Below are 19,310 nucleotides of genomic sequence, written 5' to 3'. Positions count from 1 at the left end.
TGGGTAGCACTAACTTAGAAGATGATGTGTTCCAGATCTGAAGTGAACAACCCCTCCTGAAATGTACATTGTGGTTCTTCACGTGTCTTCATTTGGGCCCCTTGAATTTTGTCTGATTTTTCTCTGTTTGGAATAATTTAGATGGTGTTAGGGTCAGGGGACACAGGGAGACCCTAATTTTGCTATGGTCTAAGCACTTCTGCTTTCTCAAAATTTTTTCAAGGGAAATGTGCCCACGGGCAAAGGGAAGCACGGTGCCTCTGTCATCGCCTGGGCAGAGCGCTCTGCTAAATTGGATTAGAGCATCTGGACCAAAGAGAGGGAACCAGTGAGGGTGGAGAGCCAGGATTGGCTGTGGAAGGTCTTGACTTTCTTCCCACTGAGGATACAGAATAGAGAGCCCCAAAGAGCAATTACACCAGTGATGGCTGGTAAAGTGGTGGCAGTCACATAGATGTGTTTCCCTCTTCTCGGGATGGAGTGGGGATGATGGGAGAAAGGCAGAGAGCCCATACTTTCAATCCATCTGTTTTTTGGGTAGCCTAGTAAGCCAGTCCTTTGCTTTTCTGCCTTAGCCCAGTCCCCTCTGCTGCCTTCCCATTCTGAAGCAGCCCCAGTCTCCTGGCCTTGCTACCAAGCCCGTGTCCTCCAGCACTTCCTCTGCCTCTAGTGCTGAGAGGTCCATGGGGATCAGTTACTGTCTGTAGGATTTATGCTCTACCATCAGTCTTCTGTGTGTAGACAGGCTTGTACATGGCCTTAACTTTAGGAGTCTTGGTATCGAGTGAGTAAAGTAAATCAAAAGCTGAATTTCGTCTTTTAAGTGAGAGGTTTCTCTTTTTGAGTAGCTATTTGAATTACACATTCTTGTTTTATAAAATAACTGAGAAAAGCTATTTTGTTTATTTTAGTTCCTCCTCTTGAAGGTTTTGTAATGAATCGAGTGCAAGGTGATTATTTTGAAACTCTGCTCTATAAGATATTTGTTTCAATAGATGAGCATACTAATGTTGCAGAGGTGAGTGTACCAGCGTCTTGTGAAAGAATTTAACCTCAAGATTATAAGTTAAGTTTGTGTAAAGTAGGTAAAATTATTTAATGATACAGTTAAAATGTTTTAAAAACTTGTTCATGGGTAGATCATGGACTGTTAATATGCTTTAGTCACTATTCTTAAGTTTTTTTCTGAATATATAAAATTTGGTAAATAACTTTTTATAGGACTTTACAGTCTTGCTCCAGGTAACAACATGAGAGAGGGACCACATATATAACAGTGGCTGCATAAGATTATAATGGAGCTGAGACATTTTCTATGGCCTAGTGACATGCACATAGTACAATGAACTGTTTTTGTGCTGGTTTCCGTCTGTGGATACTAATGTTGTCAGCTAGACTTGTGCACTTTCCACAGCCTTTCCCCTTTCTAAACCAGTGTTACCTACCCAGTGGACCTACCCTTGTGGTTCTTGTTACAATTTTGCAAAATGCCCTTCAGCAATATCCATTAGCAAACTTTGAAGAAAACAAGTTTCTTACTTTTAGGCACTGGAATGTACAAGGCACCTGTTGGTTGGTAGGATGGGTGGGGAGGTTGGGCAGAAAAAAACAAGTAGCCCAAATGGTTAGTTATGGAAATCAAGAGCTAAAACACAGGAGTCTGGAGGGGTGGGCAGGTAGGAGGTGGCGCGGCTCTTTATCTAGTCCAGTGCCTGGCAATGTGTTTATTCCAGTTAGCCTTCTTTGGAATGGATGGCTCTGCACTCAAAGCTTAAACCAGGCACTTAATTACAAAAAGAAAAGCCAGCTGTAGGGCTTAAACTACAGTTACTCAATTACTCACATGTTTGTGGTGATGCCGGTGTGAACAAACCCACTGTACTGCCAGCAGTGCAGAAGTACAGCACACACAATTACAGTAGGGGGCTGTATCATCTAGGTTGGTGTAAGTACACTCTGATGTTTACACAAAGATGAAAGTGTCTAATGTCGAATTTCTTAGAATGTACCCGTCTTTAAGTATTGCATGACTATATAATAAAAGGATTGTAGACTATTTCTTGCTCATGGAAATTTCTTACTTTAAATTAGATAAAATTAAAGAGGAAGGTATCTTAAATTGTTAAGGTCATTACCTGAATTCATACTACTCTAAACATTTTAGAGATATGGAAAGAAGAAAGTTCTGATTTCAAAATTTATTCAGTCTTCCAGATGTTCATAATTTAAAATGTTGCTGAGTATAGTTAAAGTGTCTTTTGCAACCATGTAATATGCTGATAATTCTAACAATGTAAAACAATTTTTTATTTTATTTTCCAGCTTGCAAATGTCCTTGAGATAGACTTATCCCTGGTGAAGGTATATAATTTTTATACTCTTTTTACTTACAGTGTAAATACTGAATGGATTTTATCATATACTAGAGGCCCAGCGCATGAATTCGTGCACGAGTGGGGTCCCTCAGCTTGGCTGGCAATTGGGGCTAATCGGGGCCGGCCAGCCCGGGGGAAGGACCATGGGAGGTTGGCTGGCTGTGGGAGTGCACTGACCACCAGGGGGCAGCTCTTGCATTGAGCGTCTGCTCCCCTAGTGGTCAGTGCGCATCATAGCGACCGGTCGTTCGGTCGTAATGGTTGCTTAGGCATATATATATTTATCTTGATAAGCTACCAAGAAACAGAGGCAGTGAGATTCTTTTTAGCTGTTGGAGGACGTGTGCAGAGGACGTGCTCACAAGATAGAAAAGAGCAAGATAAGGGCCCCCATGGAGTGAAAAGGAGGGCGCACCCACACTCTTTGCTGAGCAGGAAGCAGGCTGATCGGTGTCTCGTGATGAGATAATTAAAGCAACAGCTCCGATACTGGGGATAGATCTAGGGAGGGCCAGGCCGGAAAATTGGATGCCTTCCCTCTCTGACACATGTGAAGTCAAAGGGACAAACAGGCCTACTGAAAATTGTTTTTTCTACCTGTGGAGTAAAAATGCTTGAGGATCACTATAGGTGTAGTCTGTGATACTATTTTGTCTACAAAGGTTCTGATGTCTGGTTTATTTTAAATGCTCATTTCCTATTTCTTTCAGAATGCTGTTTCAATGTATTGCCGATTGGGCTTTGCCCATAAGAAGGGACAAGTAATAAATTTGGATCAACTTCATTCATCGTGGAGAAATGTTCCATCTATAAACAGATTAAAGTAACTCATTTATTTAGTATGAGATATTAGAATTTTCATTTGGAAAAAAAGTATAGTCTTACACAGTAAAATTTTACCTATTCACTCTGTCATTTGAGGTGAACCCTATATATTAGTGGTCTTTTTAAAAAATCTTGTGTGTGTGTGATGAATCGTTTTTAGAATCTGAAGAAAATTAAGAATCTCCCCAGAAAAAAGCATGTACAATATTTCACACATAATTTTAACGGCTTCTCGAATTCCCTGAAGTCTGTCCGTGGGTCTTGGTTCAGAACCCTTGTTCTATGAGGCACAGCATTTTGGGGCTACATCTCAATTTCAGACTTGAAAATGACTGGATTTAGATAGGTTTTTATAATTTGAGTACTGACTTCATTAGCTACTTTATATCATCATATGATTTTTCATCAATAGGAGTACGTTAGATCCGCAGAGGATGCTGCTGTCCTGGGACGGTGGGGAAAGCAGGAGTCCTGTACAGGAAGCGTCATCGGCTACTGACACCGATACAAACAGTCAGGAGGATCCAGGTCAGCAGTCCCTCAGTTTAATTTGGAGTCTCTCTACAGATATGGCGTGTGTCAGCACATACCCCCACAGAGTGGACTCTCTACACCTATTTTATAGTTTTGTTCTAGATTTCACTCATTCAAGATGCAGTCTTTGAATACTTAACAATATGTTGGGCGCTGGTCTAGGTCTTTAGGGTCTAAAATAGACAAAAATGTGGTACCTTCCTTCTAAGAATTAAGTCTAGGAAGAGAGAAGGCAGTGCAACCACAGAAATCACAATGTGAGGAGTGTTGTAGTGCTTGTGGGAGCAGAGAAGAGCCCTCTTACTGCCTAGAGAGGTTCTGGAAGCCTCAGGGAGAAGATGATACTGGATGGTGAGCGTGGGGGCTGTGCCTGGTTTTATGTCCAGGGGGAGGGCAGCACAGCATGGGCTCCCAATTCTCCCCCAGTGACTTGTCTGGAGAGGTTAGGCTAGTTGGTCTTATTCATCTGGCAGTTATCAAGTCTTGGTTCATTATTGCTCTTCAAGAAATTGACTACAAAAGTGAGTGCCTTTAAAATACATGGGGTTTTTTGTGTTTGTTTTTTGGTTGTTTATGTTGGAGATAGTACCGGGACCTCTTAGGTTGACAATATTGCTTATACTTAATTATGTACTTTCTGATTATTAAATAAAGGCAAAATGAAATACATTCTTATTCCAAATGATAAGCAAAGTATACTTTTCATTTACTTAATCTTAAATTACGATTTTTTTCCCCCCAGCCGACACAGCCAGTGTAAGCAGTTTAAGTTTGTCTACAGGATATACAAAGCGTATTGCATTTCTGTTTGACTCAACTCTCACTGCCTTTTTAATGATGGGAAATCTTTCACCAGTAAGTCAAATTCTTGTTCAAATATAAAAATGTTTCAAGTAAAGATTAGATATAAAATAATTCAATGCTCTATCTTTTTTACAAGTACTAGATTTATTCTTGAAAACATAACTGCCTTTATTTTATATTCCTTAAAGGAGTATAGTAACTTTTTAGTGATGGTTACGTTTGTAATTAGAAGAATCAGACTCTCACCTCAAGATTAAATATATTGGAAAGCATAATCTTCTATAATAATAAAAGTATAATACACTAATTAGACCAGACGTCCTTTCGGGCAACCTTCCGGACGAAGTCTGGGATGCAAGGGAAGCCCAGGTCCCAGGTGCCTACCAGTGGCCAGAGGGAATCCCGGGACCCGGGTGCCTGCTGGTGGCTAGAGGGAAACCTGGGTCCCAGGTTCCAGAGGGAAGCTGGTGCCGGCAGCCAGGGGAAGGAAGGCCTACTCTTGCATGAATTTCGTGCATTGGGCCTCTAGTCCTATCTAATAATAGACAAACAGGGTAATTGACCGTACCTTCGCTACACCTCCCATTGGCTAATCAGTGCGATATGCAAATTAACTGCCAACAAAGATGGCGCTTAATTTGCATACGTAGGCTCCAAGCGGTGGAGTGAAGACTGAAGGTGAGCCGGAGCCTTGAAGACGGAAGACGGAAGGCGGCTCCAGCCGGGGCCGCAAAGACGGAGGACGAAAGGCGGCTCCGGCTGGAGGGAAGGCCTGGGTCCTGGGTGCCGGAGGAAAACCAGTGCTGGCAGCCAGGAGAAGGGAAGGCCTATTGCACGAATCTCTTTGTGCAACAGGCCTCTAGTCCTATCTAATAAAGAGGGAATATGCTAATTTACCCTCACACTGTTGCAAAGATGGCGGAACCCACAGCCAATAAGGAGGGAATATACTAATGGACTGCCCCCCCTCAAAGATGGCAGCGCCCACAGCCAATAAGGAGGGAATATGCTAATGGACTGCCCCCCTCAAAGATGGCGGCGCCCACAGCCAATAAGGAGGGAATATGCTAATTGACTGCCCCGCCCTCAAATATGGCAGCTCCCACAGCCACAAGATGGCAGTGCCCAGTCCCCTCAGCCCCACCACCAGGCAGGCCTAGCCTTGCCACATGCCTGCTTCCGGGGTCCTCCAGTCTTCTCAGCCCCCAGCCGCCCAGGGCTGCCCGAGGTGCAGGTAACCAAGGCCAGCCGAGGCTTGCACTGCCGGCAGTGGCAGCAGCAGAGGTGTGATGGGGGTGTTGCCTTCCCCTGATCGCTGGGTCGCCTCCCGCCTCTGAGGGCTCCCAGACTGTCAGAGGGGGCAGGCTGGGCTGAGGGACCCCCTCCAGTGCATGAATTTTCATGCACCAGGCCTCTAGTATAAATATTAGATGCTATGCGCAGCATAAAATGGGAAAACTAGAACTTGAGTGACTTGTATAAGGCACTGAAATACATCTTAGTGTTTTTATTTTTGCTTTATTGCAGAACTTGAAAAGCCATGCAGTCACCATGTTCGAAGTTGGCAAACTCTCAGATGAGTCTCTGGACAGCTTTCTTATAGAACTGGAAAAGGTAAGTCTAGATTGCTGACTATGGGCTCTCAGGGCATTTGGAACATTTTTTTGCTTGTTATTGATTTATGTAGATTTTTCGTATATTCTTGCTTGTTCCTACCTCATTTCCCACCTGAACATTGTGGTAGTCATTGAGATTTAAACCTATTGAGTAGATGAATAAATTTTGTGATTTTAAAAATGATTTGTCTATCTCATCTAACAGCATAATTTGATATAAAGAAAAAATAGGGTATAGAAATCTTAGTCTAGTGTAGTTTTTTACATTGCATTTTTCTAAAATAGCCTTTATGTATGTATGTATGTATGTATGTATGTATGTGGGACTCTCTAAAATCTCTTAATTTCATTTGAAGTTTTTCCCCCCACCTATTTTAAATTTGGAACAATGTTTCTGGGTATCATGCCATACAGGGTGGGGCAAAAGTAGGTTTACAGTTGTTCATGTGGCAAATACAATCCTATATAATAAAAGCCTAATATGCTAAGTGTGCTGTCGTCCGGTTGTCCGTTCAACCAATCAAAGCGTAATATGCTAATGATATGCTAAGGCCCCTCAACCGCTCGATATGACGTGCACTGATCACAAGGGGGCAGATAGTCGACCGGTCGACCAGTCGCTGTGACATGCACTGACCACCATGGGGCAGATGCTCTGACTGGTAGGTTAGCTTGCTGCTGGGGTCTGGCCAATAGGGACTGAGTGAGATGGGCCAGACATGCCCTGGAGCCCTCCCGCGATCCCTCCCCAGCTGGCCAACCTCTTGCATCCCTCCATGGCCCCAATTGTGCACTAGTGGGGTCCCGTGGCCTTGCCTGTGCCCTCTCACGATCTGGGACTCCTCGGGGGATATGGGAGAGCCAGTTTCGGCCTGACGGTGGATTGACTGGTTGCTATGACATAAACTGACTATCAGAGGGTGGACGCTCAATGCAGGAGCTGCCCGCTAGTAGTCAGTGTGCTCCCACAGGGGCAGCGCCACTTAGCCAGAAGCCGGGCTCATGGCTGGTGAGCGCAGCGGCAGTGGCGGAGCCTCTCCCGCCTCCGTGGCAGTGCTAAGGATGTCCGACTGCTGGCCTAGGCCCGCTCCCTACCTAAGTTGGCAGTCGGACATCCCCCAAGGGCTCCCAGATTGTGAGAGGACGCAGGCAAAGCTGAGGTACCCGCCACCCTGAGTGCATGAATTTTCTGCACCGGGCCTCTAGTAGTTAATAAATAAGAATATAAGAATAAACTCTGTGTTTCGTGTATTCACAACTGTAAACCTACTTTAGCCCCACCCTGTATTTGCTCTTAACCACCTTTTTTCCTATGAGTACAGCACTGATTTCCCTGAGCTCTAAATCTTGATTGCTCTTCTGTTTTCATGCCCTGGATATTTTATTCTGTCCTCTGCTCTTAATGCAAAAAGTTTGTGTACTTGATCTGTTTCTTGACTAGTAATTGTGGTACCTTTTGTGCTTTAGTGATGAACACTGTGTATTAAATGGGCTGTTTAGAGAATTTTTGATGAACATGCATTGACATGTAAGCCCAGTCAAGGCAAGGGCTTTGTTTCAGCACTCAGTTCTCACATCCTAGACAGGTTATAGCACATAGCACATAAGAGGGACTCAGTAAATCCTTGTTGAATGAATTTAAGTTGTATTTTCAGCAATGATGAACAGCTATGTTGACTCATATACCTATTGTCCCTTGTAACGAGTGATACAAAATTGTGAAGAGGGTGATGAGAATTAGAGGCACAATTGGTGACTGTGGATTGGAGTACTTTCCTGGATGAAGCCAAATGTATATCTTAGAGGTTTTTTAGTACCCTATTTGAATCATACATGGGACATACAATTTATTTAATGCTATGATTTAGCATTATTAGCTTGCTAAAGTTGTTAGTTTTACTTGTTGGGGTAATTCTGTTCTCTTGAAAGATGTTGTCAAATGGAAAATCAGTAGAGATTGAGGTTAATATTTGTTTCAGTATTGTCTGGGAAAAATTTTTATTTAATAATTTTTAATAATGTCTTAATATATCTATTATATAGTTACTAGAGGCCCAGTGCATGACATTTGTGCACTTGGGGGGGGAGGGTGTCCCTCAGTCCGACCTGTGCCCTCTTGCAGTCTGAGAGCCCTTGGGGGATGTCCGACTGCCACGGAAGCAGGAGAGGCTCCTAGCACCACCGCTGCGCTTGCCAGCCATGAGCCTGGCTCAGGGCTTCTGGCTGAGCGGCACTTCCCCTGTGGGAGTGCACTGACCATCAGGGGGAAGCTCCTGCATTGAGCGCCTGCCCCCTGGTGGTCAGTGTGCATCACAGTGACCCGTTGTTCTGCTGTTTGGTTTGTATATTAGCCTTTTATATAGGATACTAGAGGCCCAGTGCACAAAAATTTGTGCACTCTCGGGGGGGCGGGGGAAGGTCCCTCAGCCCGGCCTGTGCCCTCTCACAGTCTGGGACCCCTCGGGGGATGACCATCTGCTGGCTGAGGCCTGCTCCCCAGGGGATTGGGCCTAAGCTGGCAATCAATCAGACATCCCTCTGGCAGCCCGGCAGCCATCGGGGGATGTCCACTTGCCAGCGGGGAGCAGACCTAAGCTGCAGTCGGACATCCTTAGCGCTGCTGAGGAGGCAGGAGAGGCGCCCACCACCACCGCTGTACTGGCAGCCATCAGCCTGACTTGTGGCTGAGCAGAGCTCCTCCATGTGGGAGCTCACTGACCACCAGAGGGAAGCTCCTGCATTGAGCATCTGGCCCCTGGTGGTTAGTGTGTGTCATAGTGACCAGTCATTCCCAGTCTTTCTGCTGTTAGGGTCAGTTTGCATATTACCCTTTTACTATATAGGGTAGAGGCCTGGTGCACGGGTTGGGGCTGACTGGTTTGCCCTGAAGGGTGTCCCGGATCAGGGTGGGGGTCCAGCTTGGGTGCCTGGCCAGCCTGGATGAGGGGCTGATGGCTGTTTTCAGGCTGCCCGCACCCCCTTCAGGGTGAGGGTTCCCACTGGGGTGCCTGGCCAGTCTGGATGAGGGGCTGATGGCTGTTTTCAGGCTGCCCGCACCCCCTCAGGGTGGGGGTCCCCACTGGGTGCCTGGCCAGCCTGGATGAGGGGCTGATGGCTGTTTTCAGGCTGCCCGCACCCCCTCAGGGTGGGGGTCCCCACTGGGGTGCCTGGCCAGCCTGGATGAGGGGCTGATGGCTGTTTTCAGGCTGCCCGCACCCCCTCAGGGTGGGGGTCCCCACTGGGGTGCCTGGCCAGCCTGGATGAGAGGCTGAGGGCTGTTTTCAGGCAGGCCAAGCCTGCAATTGAAGCTCGCAGTCTCTCCTTTTTTTCTTTTTTCTTTTTATTCTGGGATTTATTTAACTTCTGTAATTGAAACTTTGTTGCGGCTCCAGCTCTGAAGCCGGCTGGCTGAAAGCAGGTACCTGGGATTTGGTTAGCTTCTATAATTGCAACATTGTTGCTTAGGGTGCAGCTCAGAGCCCAGCCGCAGCAGGCGGGGAACCTTGGCTTCCTCCATCACTGGAGCAAGCAAGCCTCATGTTCGCTTCAGCTGCCTGGCTGCCGGCCGCCATCTTGGTTGGCAGTTAATTTGCATATCACCCTGATTAGCCAATGGGAAGCATAGCAGAGGTATGGTTAATTACCATGTTTGTCTGTTATTAGATAGGATATTAGAACGAATGGCATAAGAATGATATTTGTTGGAAATTTTATTTTCTCTTGGTTTAGGTTCAGAGCACTGGTGAAGGAGAAGCACAGAGATATTTTGACCATGCACTTACTCTGAGAAACACGATACTGTTTCTTCGTCACAATAAAGATCTAGTTGCACAAACTGCACAGCCAGACCAGCCCAATTATGGTATGAGTTTTATACTTGATTTTGAAGACATGATCCTATGGAAGTTCTTTCTAAGAAATTAAAAAGGTCATGCCCACTTAATCATCATTTATTTAATACATTTTTGTAAGTATAATGAACTTATAGCTAGAGGCTTGTCATGTGAATTTCTTTGCTTGTCAACTGTTTCTTATCTTATTCTACTATTTCTCCTCTCTTATGTGCAACTGACATTTGTAGTGTTTAAATCTGATGAGTACCTACAAACAGGGTTGGAGTGTCAATTTGTTTAAGTAGCTGAGTGGAATTTGGAACAGGCATTGGTTCTGAGGGGTGGACAGATGCAAAATTGAGTTAATATATTATGTAGCATAAAATTTCAAGAATGAAAGATTCCATTGCATTAAAAACAATAAATAGGAGTTTCTTATTCAAATGCTGCTGGAATGTTTATTTACTAAAGTACTTTACTTTAAAAAATAGACTGGGAACAGAACCCCTTTTTAAAGAGTAAGAGAAAGTGGTGGCAATTTTAATGTATTGGTGAACTCCCGGCGGCTGTTGCCTTAGGGTGCACTCTCAGTTTTGTGATAGGCAGGGAGTGTTCCCCAACCAGAGTTGAACTGATGGTATCAGGATTTCAGATTCTGATTCAGTAGGTTCTGCATTGTGGAATGGCACCCAGGAATGTGTGTTTTTAAAAGGTGGAATGGCTTGAGCACCAATGTAAGAACATTTGGCTCAAGTGCTTGAACATTCACAGGAGTTGCATCTTAGGACTTCGTGAATTCTTAGCACCACTGGAACATTTAATTTCACTCATTTTTTCAAACCCGTAACCTTTTTTTTTTTTTAATCTTTTATGACATTCCTATATTTTGAGAAAATAGTCCCCTTTTTTTTCCCTTTAAAGATAGAATATTAAAAGTTCCAAATGTCCTAAGGGACCACTAAGAAGACACTTTTAAGATTTAAAGCTAATAATCTTTATTCCTGGTCCAAAGATAACTGTCTACTGGTGTTTCTTTAGGCCACCTTTTACTTTTTAAAAAGTGCTTGCTTTGCCATTCTTCCTCTCCATCCCCAGCCACCCCGGGCAATGGCATGATGAAAGCCCGAGTGCCACAGGAAAGCTGTGTCCTTCCCTCCCCCAATTCCCAATCTCTACAAACAGCATCTCAGCCAAGTTCTGAATTTAGTTTAGGAACAGGAGTTCCGCACTTAGATATATGTGCCTAGACTGCTGGTCCATAGAGGTAGGTAATCAGTATTTTGTCTTGGACATTTTTGTTTCATATTGTCAGTCTTTCATTCTCTGTGTGTGTTTGGTCACAATTCAGGTTTTCCTCTGGATCTCTTACGCTGTGAAAGCCTTCTTGGTTTGGACCCTGCAACTTGCAGCAGAGTTCTAAACAAAAATTATACACTACTTGTTTCCATGGCTCCTCTCACCAATGAAATTCGGCCTATCAGCAGCTGCACCCCTCAGGTAAAGACCCACTTGGCAGAAGGCCGGTGCTGTCACTTCATTCGTACTCGTGGTGACTTGAAGAAGAGGTTTAACAGTCTTACAGAGTTAATTCTCAGTTTGCAGATACCAGATTCAAATTGCTGACTCAGAAGGCAGTTTTGTATTTTATACTGATGTAAGATGTTATGTTCAATTTGTGAGGTATAATCGGTACATTTTATTTATGTATCATCTGGTGACTTGCAACATAGCAGATTAAAGTTTTCTTCTTGAATGCAGTCTTTTTTTTTTTTTTTTAAATATATTTTATTGATTTTCCACAGAGAGGAAGGGAGAGAGATAGAGAGTCAGAAACATCGATGAGAGAGAAACATCGATCAGCTGCCTCCTGCACATCTCCCACCGGGGATGTGCCCGCAACCCAGGTACATGCCCTTGACCGGAATCGAACCTGGGACCTTTCAGTCCGCAGGCCGATGCTCTATCCACTGAGCCAAACCGGTTTCGGCATTGAATGCAGTCTTTTAAAGAGAATATTTTTGGAGGCTCTGAGAGGGGAGTCTGTATTGCCTTGAGGAATAATATAAATTTAAATAGGAAAAATGAAATGCTTTAGAAATGGGGTTATGACTCTGACTAAATGGAAGAGAAACAATTGTACTGGAAAGGAAGTAGAACTTTGGTTATCTTTAAAATTTACTTGTGACTTCCAGCTTTTACTTTTAAAAAATAAATCAGTTCTGTGGATTTATATACTTAGCAAGGGCATTGTGGTCTGTACCATTTTCAAAGAGTGGGGATTGTGTTACTCTTTTTCAGTGTTACATCCTGCCTGGTTTCCTAGCTGTGCGAGGTTTAATGGTGTAGAAGAAAGGAAGGGATTCTTTTACAGGGGTGATTTTGTTACCTGTGCTGATCTAGCTGCCCAGTGAGCACACCCTCCCCCCACATTTGTCCTCTATTCAACTGGAGTGGTTATAGGTTTGCATTCACCAACCTTTTTTATAATTCTTTGTGTGCTACCTCCAGTACCACTCCACTCCCCTCCACACTCCCTCCTATTCTGTAATGCAACCTCTAGACATAATAGTTCATGAACTGTAAATGAATGGGAGGACAGTCCCTTTTGGGAGAAATTGTATGTGATTAATAATCATAATGACAAACATTTTTATATAAAGCTTACTATATACCAGGTACTATTTTAAACTTTTTAAACAACCCTACAATGTCCCTATGAGGTAGATGTTTTATTGCTACCTTACAAAAGAGCAAAATGAGGGAATAGAGAGCGTTAAGTAATGTTAGAGGTGATACGGCTGAGGGGATAAAGCCCAGATTCAGACCTTGGTGGTCCTTCAAAGTCCATCCTCTAACTGCAGTGATAAGATGTGCTTTCTCAGTTCCAGCACAAAAGAGAAACTATTTGAACAGAGAATTTAAAAGTTATTTTCATAAGGATAATAGCAATTAACATTTATATGAGGAATTAGCTTTTAATATGAATATACTTGGTCACTTGGGAAATTTGGCTTTTTTAGCTAAGTATTACAGCTTTACCTTACCTGCTTTTTTGTTACAGCATATTGGACCAGCTATCCCAGAACTGTACATTTACCATGTCACTGGGCAGGGACCACCATCTCTTTTGCTGTCCAAAGGTACAAGACTTCGAAAACTGCCAGATATTTTCCAGGTATGTTGTGTGAGATTTGTTTGTTCTAATTGTTTTGGGGGAAGATATTAATAATGTCTTATTAATAATGTCTTAATATCTCTATTATATAGTTATATATTAGAAATTAGTAAGTGGCATTATAGATAACTTAATTTTTTGTCCATATTTCTAAGCGCCATTTTATCTCATTCATTTCTCTCCCACAGGGTTATGATCGATTACTGATAACATCATGGGGGCATGATCCTGGGGTAGTCCCTACATCCAATGTGCTCACCATGCTGAATGACGCTTTGACACACTCGGCGGTTTTGATTCAGGTACAGTTACTTTATTGGAATCAACCCATTTTGGGTTTTTCTTTTAAAGATTGTAATTTGTCCATCTTTCTGCTGAATTGCAATCAGATGTCAGTAATTTGAAATGTGTGAAGGTGAAACATAAGGAATCAGATCTAGGCTTCAGTCCTGGCCTTTGGCTGGCAGTGCAACATGGACTTGGAAGTTAGACTCAGCTTTGAATTCTAGCTTCACCTTTTGTTACCCTTGTGGCTGTTTTTTTTTCTTTTAGAAATAGCTTTATGAAGATATAATTCATATAGCATACAATTCAACAATTTAAATTGTACAGTTCATTGTTTTTTTTCAGTATACATTAGTTCTCCTTTTGCATGGTTCCACTTTCTGTGGCTTCAATTACCCAGGGTCTGCCATGGTCTGAAAATATTAAATGGGAAATTCCAGAAATAAAATAATTCATAGATTTAAATTGCATGCCATTCTGAGTAGTGTGATGAAATCTCGAGTGGTCCTGCTCCATCCCTCATGGGGAGTGCATCATCCCTTTGTCCAGCATGTCTACACTTGTGTATGCTCCCTGCCTACAGCCACTTAGTAGCTGACTTGGTTATCAGAGAGAGGGGGGGGAGAGAGAACATTCACGTAACTTTTATTACAATATATTGTTGTAATTTATTTTATTATTAGTTATTATTGTTAGTCTCTTACCGGGCCTAATTTATAAATTAAACTCTATCGTAGGTATGTATGTATAAATAGGAAAAAAAACATAATGTATGTAGAGTTCAATACCATCCTTGGTTTCAGGTATCCACTAGTGGTCTTGGAATGTATCCCCCATGGATAAGGCAGACTACTGTAGTCACACATATCTGCAGCCATCACCATACTCAATTTTATTTTATTAATAATTTTTATTGATTTTTAGAGAGAGAGGAAGGGAGAGGGAGAGAGAAACATTGATCAGCTGCCCCTGCACACCCCCTACTGGGGATCAAGCCCGAAACCCTGGCATGTGCCCTGACCAGAAATTGAATGGGCGACCTCTCTGTTCATGGGACAACACTCAACTCACTGGGCCACACCAGCCAAGGCCACCATATGCAGTTTTAGAACATTTTCATCGTCTCAAAAAATCTGCACCTTTAGTTCTCACTCCCCTATTCTCCCAGCCCCCACACCCTAAACACTACTAATCTACTTCCTTTCTCTAGAGCAGTGGTTCTCAACCTTCCTAATGCCGCGACCCTTTAATACAGTTCCTCATGTTGTGGTGACCCCCAACCATAAAATTATTTTTGTTGCTACTTCATAACTGTAATTTTGCTACTGTAAACAATATGTAATTATATGTGTTTTCCGATGGTCTTAGGTGACCCCTGTGAAAGGGTCGTTTGACCCCCAAAGGGGTCGCTACCCACAGGTTGAGAATGGCTGCTCTAGAGCCTATTCCTGGCATTTCATATACATGAAATTATATAATATGTGGTCTTTAGGGACCAACACTTGATCTCATTCAGTCTCCACTTGGCTGACACCTGAGTTACCTGTTAAATTAGCCTCCTTTTTAAAATTTAGCCCATGCACTCAATTCGAGACACATTACCTTATGGATTCATATATACTTTAGATCAGGGGTCCTCAAACTACGGCCCGCGGGCCACATGCAAATACAAATATTGTATTTGTTCCCGTTTTGTTTTTTTACTTCAAAATAAGATATGTGCAGTGTGCATAGGAATTTGTTCATAGTTTTTTTTTAAACTATAGTCCGGCCTTCCAACGGTCTGAGGGACAGTGAACTGGCCCCCTGTTTAAAAAGTTTGAGGACCCCTGCTTTAGATTGTCTTTGCTTGCTGTAGAAAAATAGAAAATTGTTTAAAGCACTTCAATGGAGTATTAATGTGGAATATACCACCACGTGGCACAGTCTTATTTGGTGCTTTAATATCTATTGTTGGAAATGTCGTTTTCTCATACACCTTTCAACTTGTGTGTCTTCACGTTTAGGGACATGGCTTCCACGGGACAGGAGAAACTGTCCACATACCATTTCCATTTGATGAGACAGAACTACAAGGAGGTACCTCACTTCTGATTTGTATCTATTTCATTTCTTTATCACTAATCTTTGTCACCAATTTGGTGGAAAACATAGCAGGAAGTGAATGCTTAAAATTTTGAAGTTCTAGGGTGTTGCCATTTTATTTTTAAAGAGTATTGGCAAAAGGTAGTTTTCTGTTATATGCCTTTTCCCACAAAGAATCGATAGTGTAAGACCGACTTAGGACCTTTGGAGGAATATGAGTCTGTCTTGGAGATGAAGAGAATACATAGGCGTCTGCCCAGATGGAAGACTAGGTTTTCTGTATGTTTAGTCTTTCAGTTTCTTTTTATTGCTTATTATTTGAAGCAAGTCATAGGGAAGATTTTATGCTTAGAAAGATGTTTAGAAAGTTGGTCACCCCCGATGTTACACACTGGTTTTCTTTTAGGGGCTTTTTTAGTTATTGTAGAAATGGATCCTAATAAACGTTTGTCGCCTACTTCACAGTTTATAGAGCACTTGCATGTATTTCTTGTCTCAGCATTTTTATTATAATAAATTTTTTTTGCTGTTAAATTTTAGTTTTGCTGATGAGAGGATTTGAGTGGATTGCAGTTTGAGCTAAATTAGCTGGTTAGCACCAAGGGGAAAGCCCTGGTTAATATTGGCTCCTGCATTTGACTGTGCAGTCTCATAGTTGATAAAGATGCAGAGAAGTTCTGTAACAGCCAGTTCATTCTTCCTTTTGTCTAATAGAGAAGATACCTTTTCTCTGTTGAATATTAAGAAAATATATACATTCAGAAGAAAAATACTATCTGATTAAAACTTTGCATATATTTACATAGCACTTAAGTTTCCTGCTCCATGTAAAACTGCTGTTCTGTAATCTATTTTTCTGATTTTTAGAGTCTTATTGCTTGGAATTCAAGAGAGCAGTGAATGGTTCAAGTAATTTAACCTGTTATCCCATATAAGAACTTATTGTTCTTTCAAAATGTTGCTCACCACTGCCCCTGCCCCCTAAAGCAAGGAAAGGCAGAGGATTTTTATAGATATCGTCTCCTTTTCGCATGGCCAGACTGGGGGAGCCTCATGTTTGAAATTAAGTGCTCTGTTTTGGCTGTTGTAAGTGTGTACAAAATGTGGGGAAGAGAGGACTCAAAATAGCCGTTTTTTCAGAAATAAGTACTTGTCTGCAACTAAACTGTGCTACTTAATCCTCTGGTACTTTATAAATTCTGTGGGGGAAAATGTTCACCTGAGGATACAGGGTAGTGACCACAGGACATTAAAATGTAGAAAATCTCAAGAACTAATTGGTAGTTCTCTTGCCTTGGGAGATTATTGTGAATTATAAAAAAGAAATCTCCATGTTTGGACATAGAGCATCTTTCTCTTTTGTACGTTCACAGGTAAAAACTTGAGTTAAAACTTAAATAATTCATTAGGACATAATTTCAAGTATATTAGCTTTAATTTCAAAAATATATATATTTAATAAATTTCCTGGTAGAAGCCCACCAAGTATTTGAGGCAGAATAGAAGCACAAATAGACGCCTAGAGAATTTACCACTGACTATTTGCTTCTGCTATACCAAATACCTCCTGAAGGCTATAAACATGTTATATGTATATAATATCCTTTTATGTTCACAGATATTTCTTCATTGGAATCAATCTTGATAGATTAAAGTATAAAAGTAATTCTAAGAATTGTTTAATAAAAATATTTTTAAGTTTTTCATGCTGTATTATTTTACAAAACTATTCCCTTATAATTTGATGTCAACTCTTTGTTCTTAGAGTTTACTCGTGTCAATATGGGTGTTCATAAAGCATTGGAAATATTAAGGACTAAGGTGGACTTGCAGCATTTTTGTGGCTATATCACCATGTTGAATGCTTCGAGCCAACTTGCAAGCAGAAAACTCAGTGATGCTTCTGATGAAAGAGGTTAGATAATAGTTGGGTTTTGAATTAAAGATCATTTGGTATTGAGTTAATTACAACCTAATTATTTAAAAAGCACGGAGACTTTTGTAGGGATGTTGAATTATTTAACACTTAATGCTTTTTCACGAACGTATGAGAAAATATTCTGTGACATCATTTGGACAAGTATCAGTTGTTTAAATGGAGAAAATATTAAGTGCATAACTACAGAAGTGATGACCTGGGTGGGGTTGGGATACAGAAAGGTTATCAGGTTTTAGCCCTTTACTGTCATATCTATGTTTATAGGCTTTAAATTAACTTCCTTTATGGGGTGATGGTTTCAAAGTTTTAGTCTCTTTGTAAAGATGTCTCCAGTTCTTCCCTTTTGACCTTTCTCTTTCTGTGAAGGCACCGTTGTCTCAGTTACCCAGGCCAGAGTCCTATTGCCGTCATCCTTCTCCTTTTCTGCACTGTCCAGTTGTTTCCAAGTTCCGTGAATTAATGGTTGGAAAAGTCTCTCATATCCGTTTCTTCCCTTCTCTTTTTATTCTCTGTAACTGCCATTCTAGTCTGAGTCCTGGTCCTTGAAGCAATCATTGTCTGCTTAGCTTTCCTGGCCTCATTCTCTTTCTTTCTATCTCCAGTCTGTCCTGCATATTGATGATGGCTAGTTTTCCTTTGATATCTTTTTCTCTCCTTTCTTTCTTTCTTTCTTTCTTTCTTTCTTCCTTCCTTCCTTCTTCTTCTTCTTCTTTCTTCTTCTCTTTCTTTCTCTCTCTCTCTCTCTCTCTCTTTCTCCCTCCCTCCCTCCCTCCCTCCCTCCCTCCCTTCCTTTCCTCCCTTCCTTTCCTCCCTTCCTTTCCTCCCTCCCTCCCTCCCTCACCCAAGGATATTTTTCTTCTGATTTGTAGAGAGAGTGAAAGAGAGAAGGAAAAACAGAGAGAAATATCGATGTGAGAGAATACATCGATGGGTTGCCTCCTGCATGAGCCCCAACCTGGGCTCTGTCTGGGAGGAGCCTGCAACCGAGATACATGCCCTTGACCAGAATTGAACCCAGGACCCTTTGGACCGCAGGCCGACGCTGTATCCACTGAGCCGAACCAGCTAGGGCCTCTTTTTCTTTCTTTTTAATTTAAAATTTTATTTTCCAATTACCTTTTCATGCTTACTAATTGTTTCTGCTCTGTCCTAATTCTGGCTTGTAATGTGGCTGTGGTTGCCATGGTGCCAGCTCTGGTCTATGACTCCAGGAAACATTTCAGTTCAATTGTCTATTGTCAATTGACTACTCCTTGAGCCTCTTACTTTGAAATCCTGAGAAAATAATTATTGCTAGCCATCCAGTGTCTTGGATTGGCTCCCTTTGAGTTAGGTATCTATTTGTGGTCCATTTACCTTTGGCCAGAGGATTTGGGTAACTTTTGATTTTTGACATAGCAGGTTTTTTATATTTATTATTGCTGTGTAATAGGCAGTTTTCAACAGTTAACTGCCAAGTATCACAGGAGCATTTTCCAGAGAAGAAGGCTATGGAGTTAAGCAGTCATTTCAAAGCATGTCTGCTACTGCTGCCGTGTTTTATTTCATTCATTCCACAAACATTTACGGACTCTCTGCTTAGATGCTGGAGACATTTAAATTTGTAAGGCCTGAGGAATTATACCCTAGAAAGGGAGACAAGCAAGTGAACCAGGCTGCTGTGCTGTATTAAGACACTGGGATAGGGCTCTGCCTTAGCTTGCAGTGCTGAAATAGGACAGCTGAGCTATCAGAGAAGGCCTCTTAGGGAAAGGAAAGTTTGGACTGAATTTTGAATAATGAGGAGTTATCTACACAAAAGATCATTGTTGTTTATGTGGAAGGTAGCAGCCTTTCAGG

General features: G+C 42.1%; 1 protein-coding gene across 3 annotated transcripts in view; it reads left to right on the top strand.

The window, feature by feature from the left end:
* The window catches only part of FAM91A1 (family with sequence similarity 91 member A1), a 42,481-nt gene that overhangs the window by 14,678 nt on the left and 8,493 nt on the right, over positions 1 to 19,310 (top strand). For all 3 annotated transcript variants that reach the window (XM_006086320.3, XM_023751953.1, XM_023751954.1), the window contains 12 exons: positions 912 to 1,018; positions 2,323 to 2,361; positions 3,086 to 3,198; positions 3,613 to 3,728; positions 4,477 to 4,589; positions 6,066 to 6,152; positions 9,884 to 10,016; positions 11,336 to 11,484; positions 13,049 to 13,162; positions 13,351 to 13,464; positions 15,454 to 15,526; positions 17,298 to 17,447. In XM_006086320.3, the coding sequence (XP_006086382.1) occupies positions 912 to 1,018; positions 2,323 to 2,361; positions 3,086 to 3,198; positions 3,613 to 3,728; positions 4,477 to 4,589; positions 6,066 to 6,152; positions 9,884 to 10,016; positions 11,336 to 11,484; positions 13,049 to 13,162; positions 13,351 to 13,464; positions 15,454 to 15,526; positions 17,298 to 17,447 (1,308 nt within the window). The remainder of the gene's footprint in view (positions 1 to 911; positions 1,019 to 2,322; positions 2,362 to 3,085; positions 3,199 to 3,612; positions 3,729 to 4,476; positions 4,590 to 6,065; positions 6,153 to 9,883; positions 10,017 to 11,335; positions 11,485 to 13,048; positions 13,163 to 13,350; positions 13,465 to 15,453; positions 15,527 to 17,297; positions 17,448 to 19,310) is intronic.

The sequence above is a fragment of the Myotis lucifugus genome, unplaced genomic scaffold (assembly GCF_000147115.1).
Source record: "Myotis lucifugus unplaced genomic scaffold, Myoluc2.0 scaffold_27, whole genome shotgun sequence".
In the NCBI taxonomy this organism is placed as follows: Eukaryota; Metazoa; Chordata; class Mammalia; order Chiroptera; family Vespertilionidae; genus Myotis; species Myotis lucifugus.
Note: the sequence above shows the minus strand (reverse complement) of the source record. Positions and strands in the feature narration are given on the sequence as shown.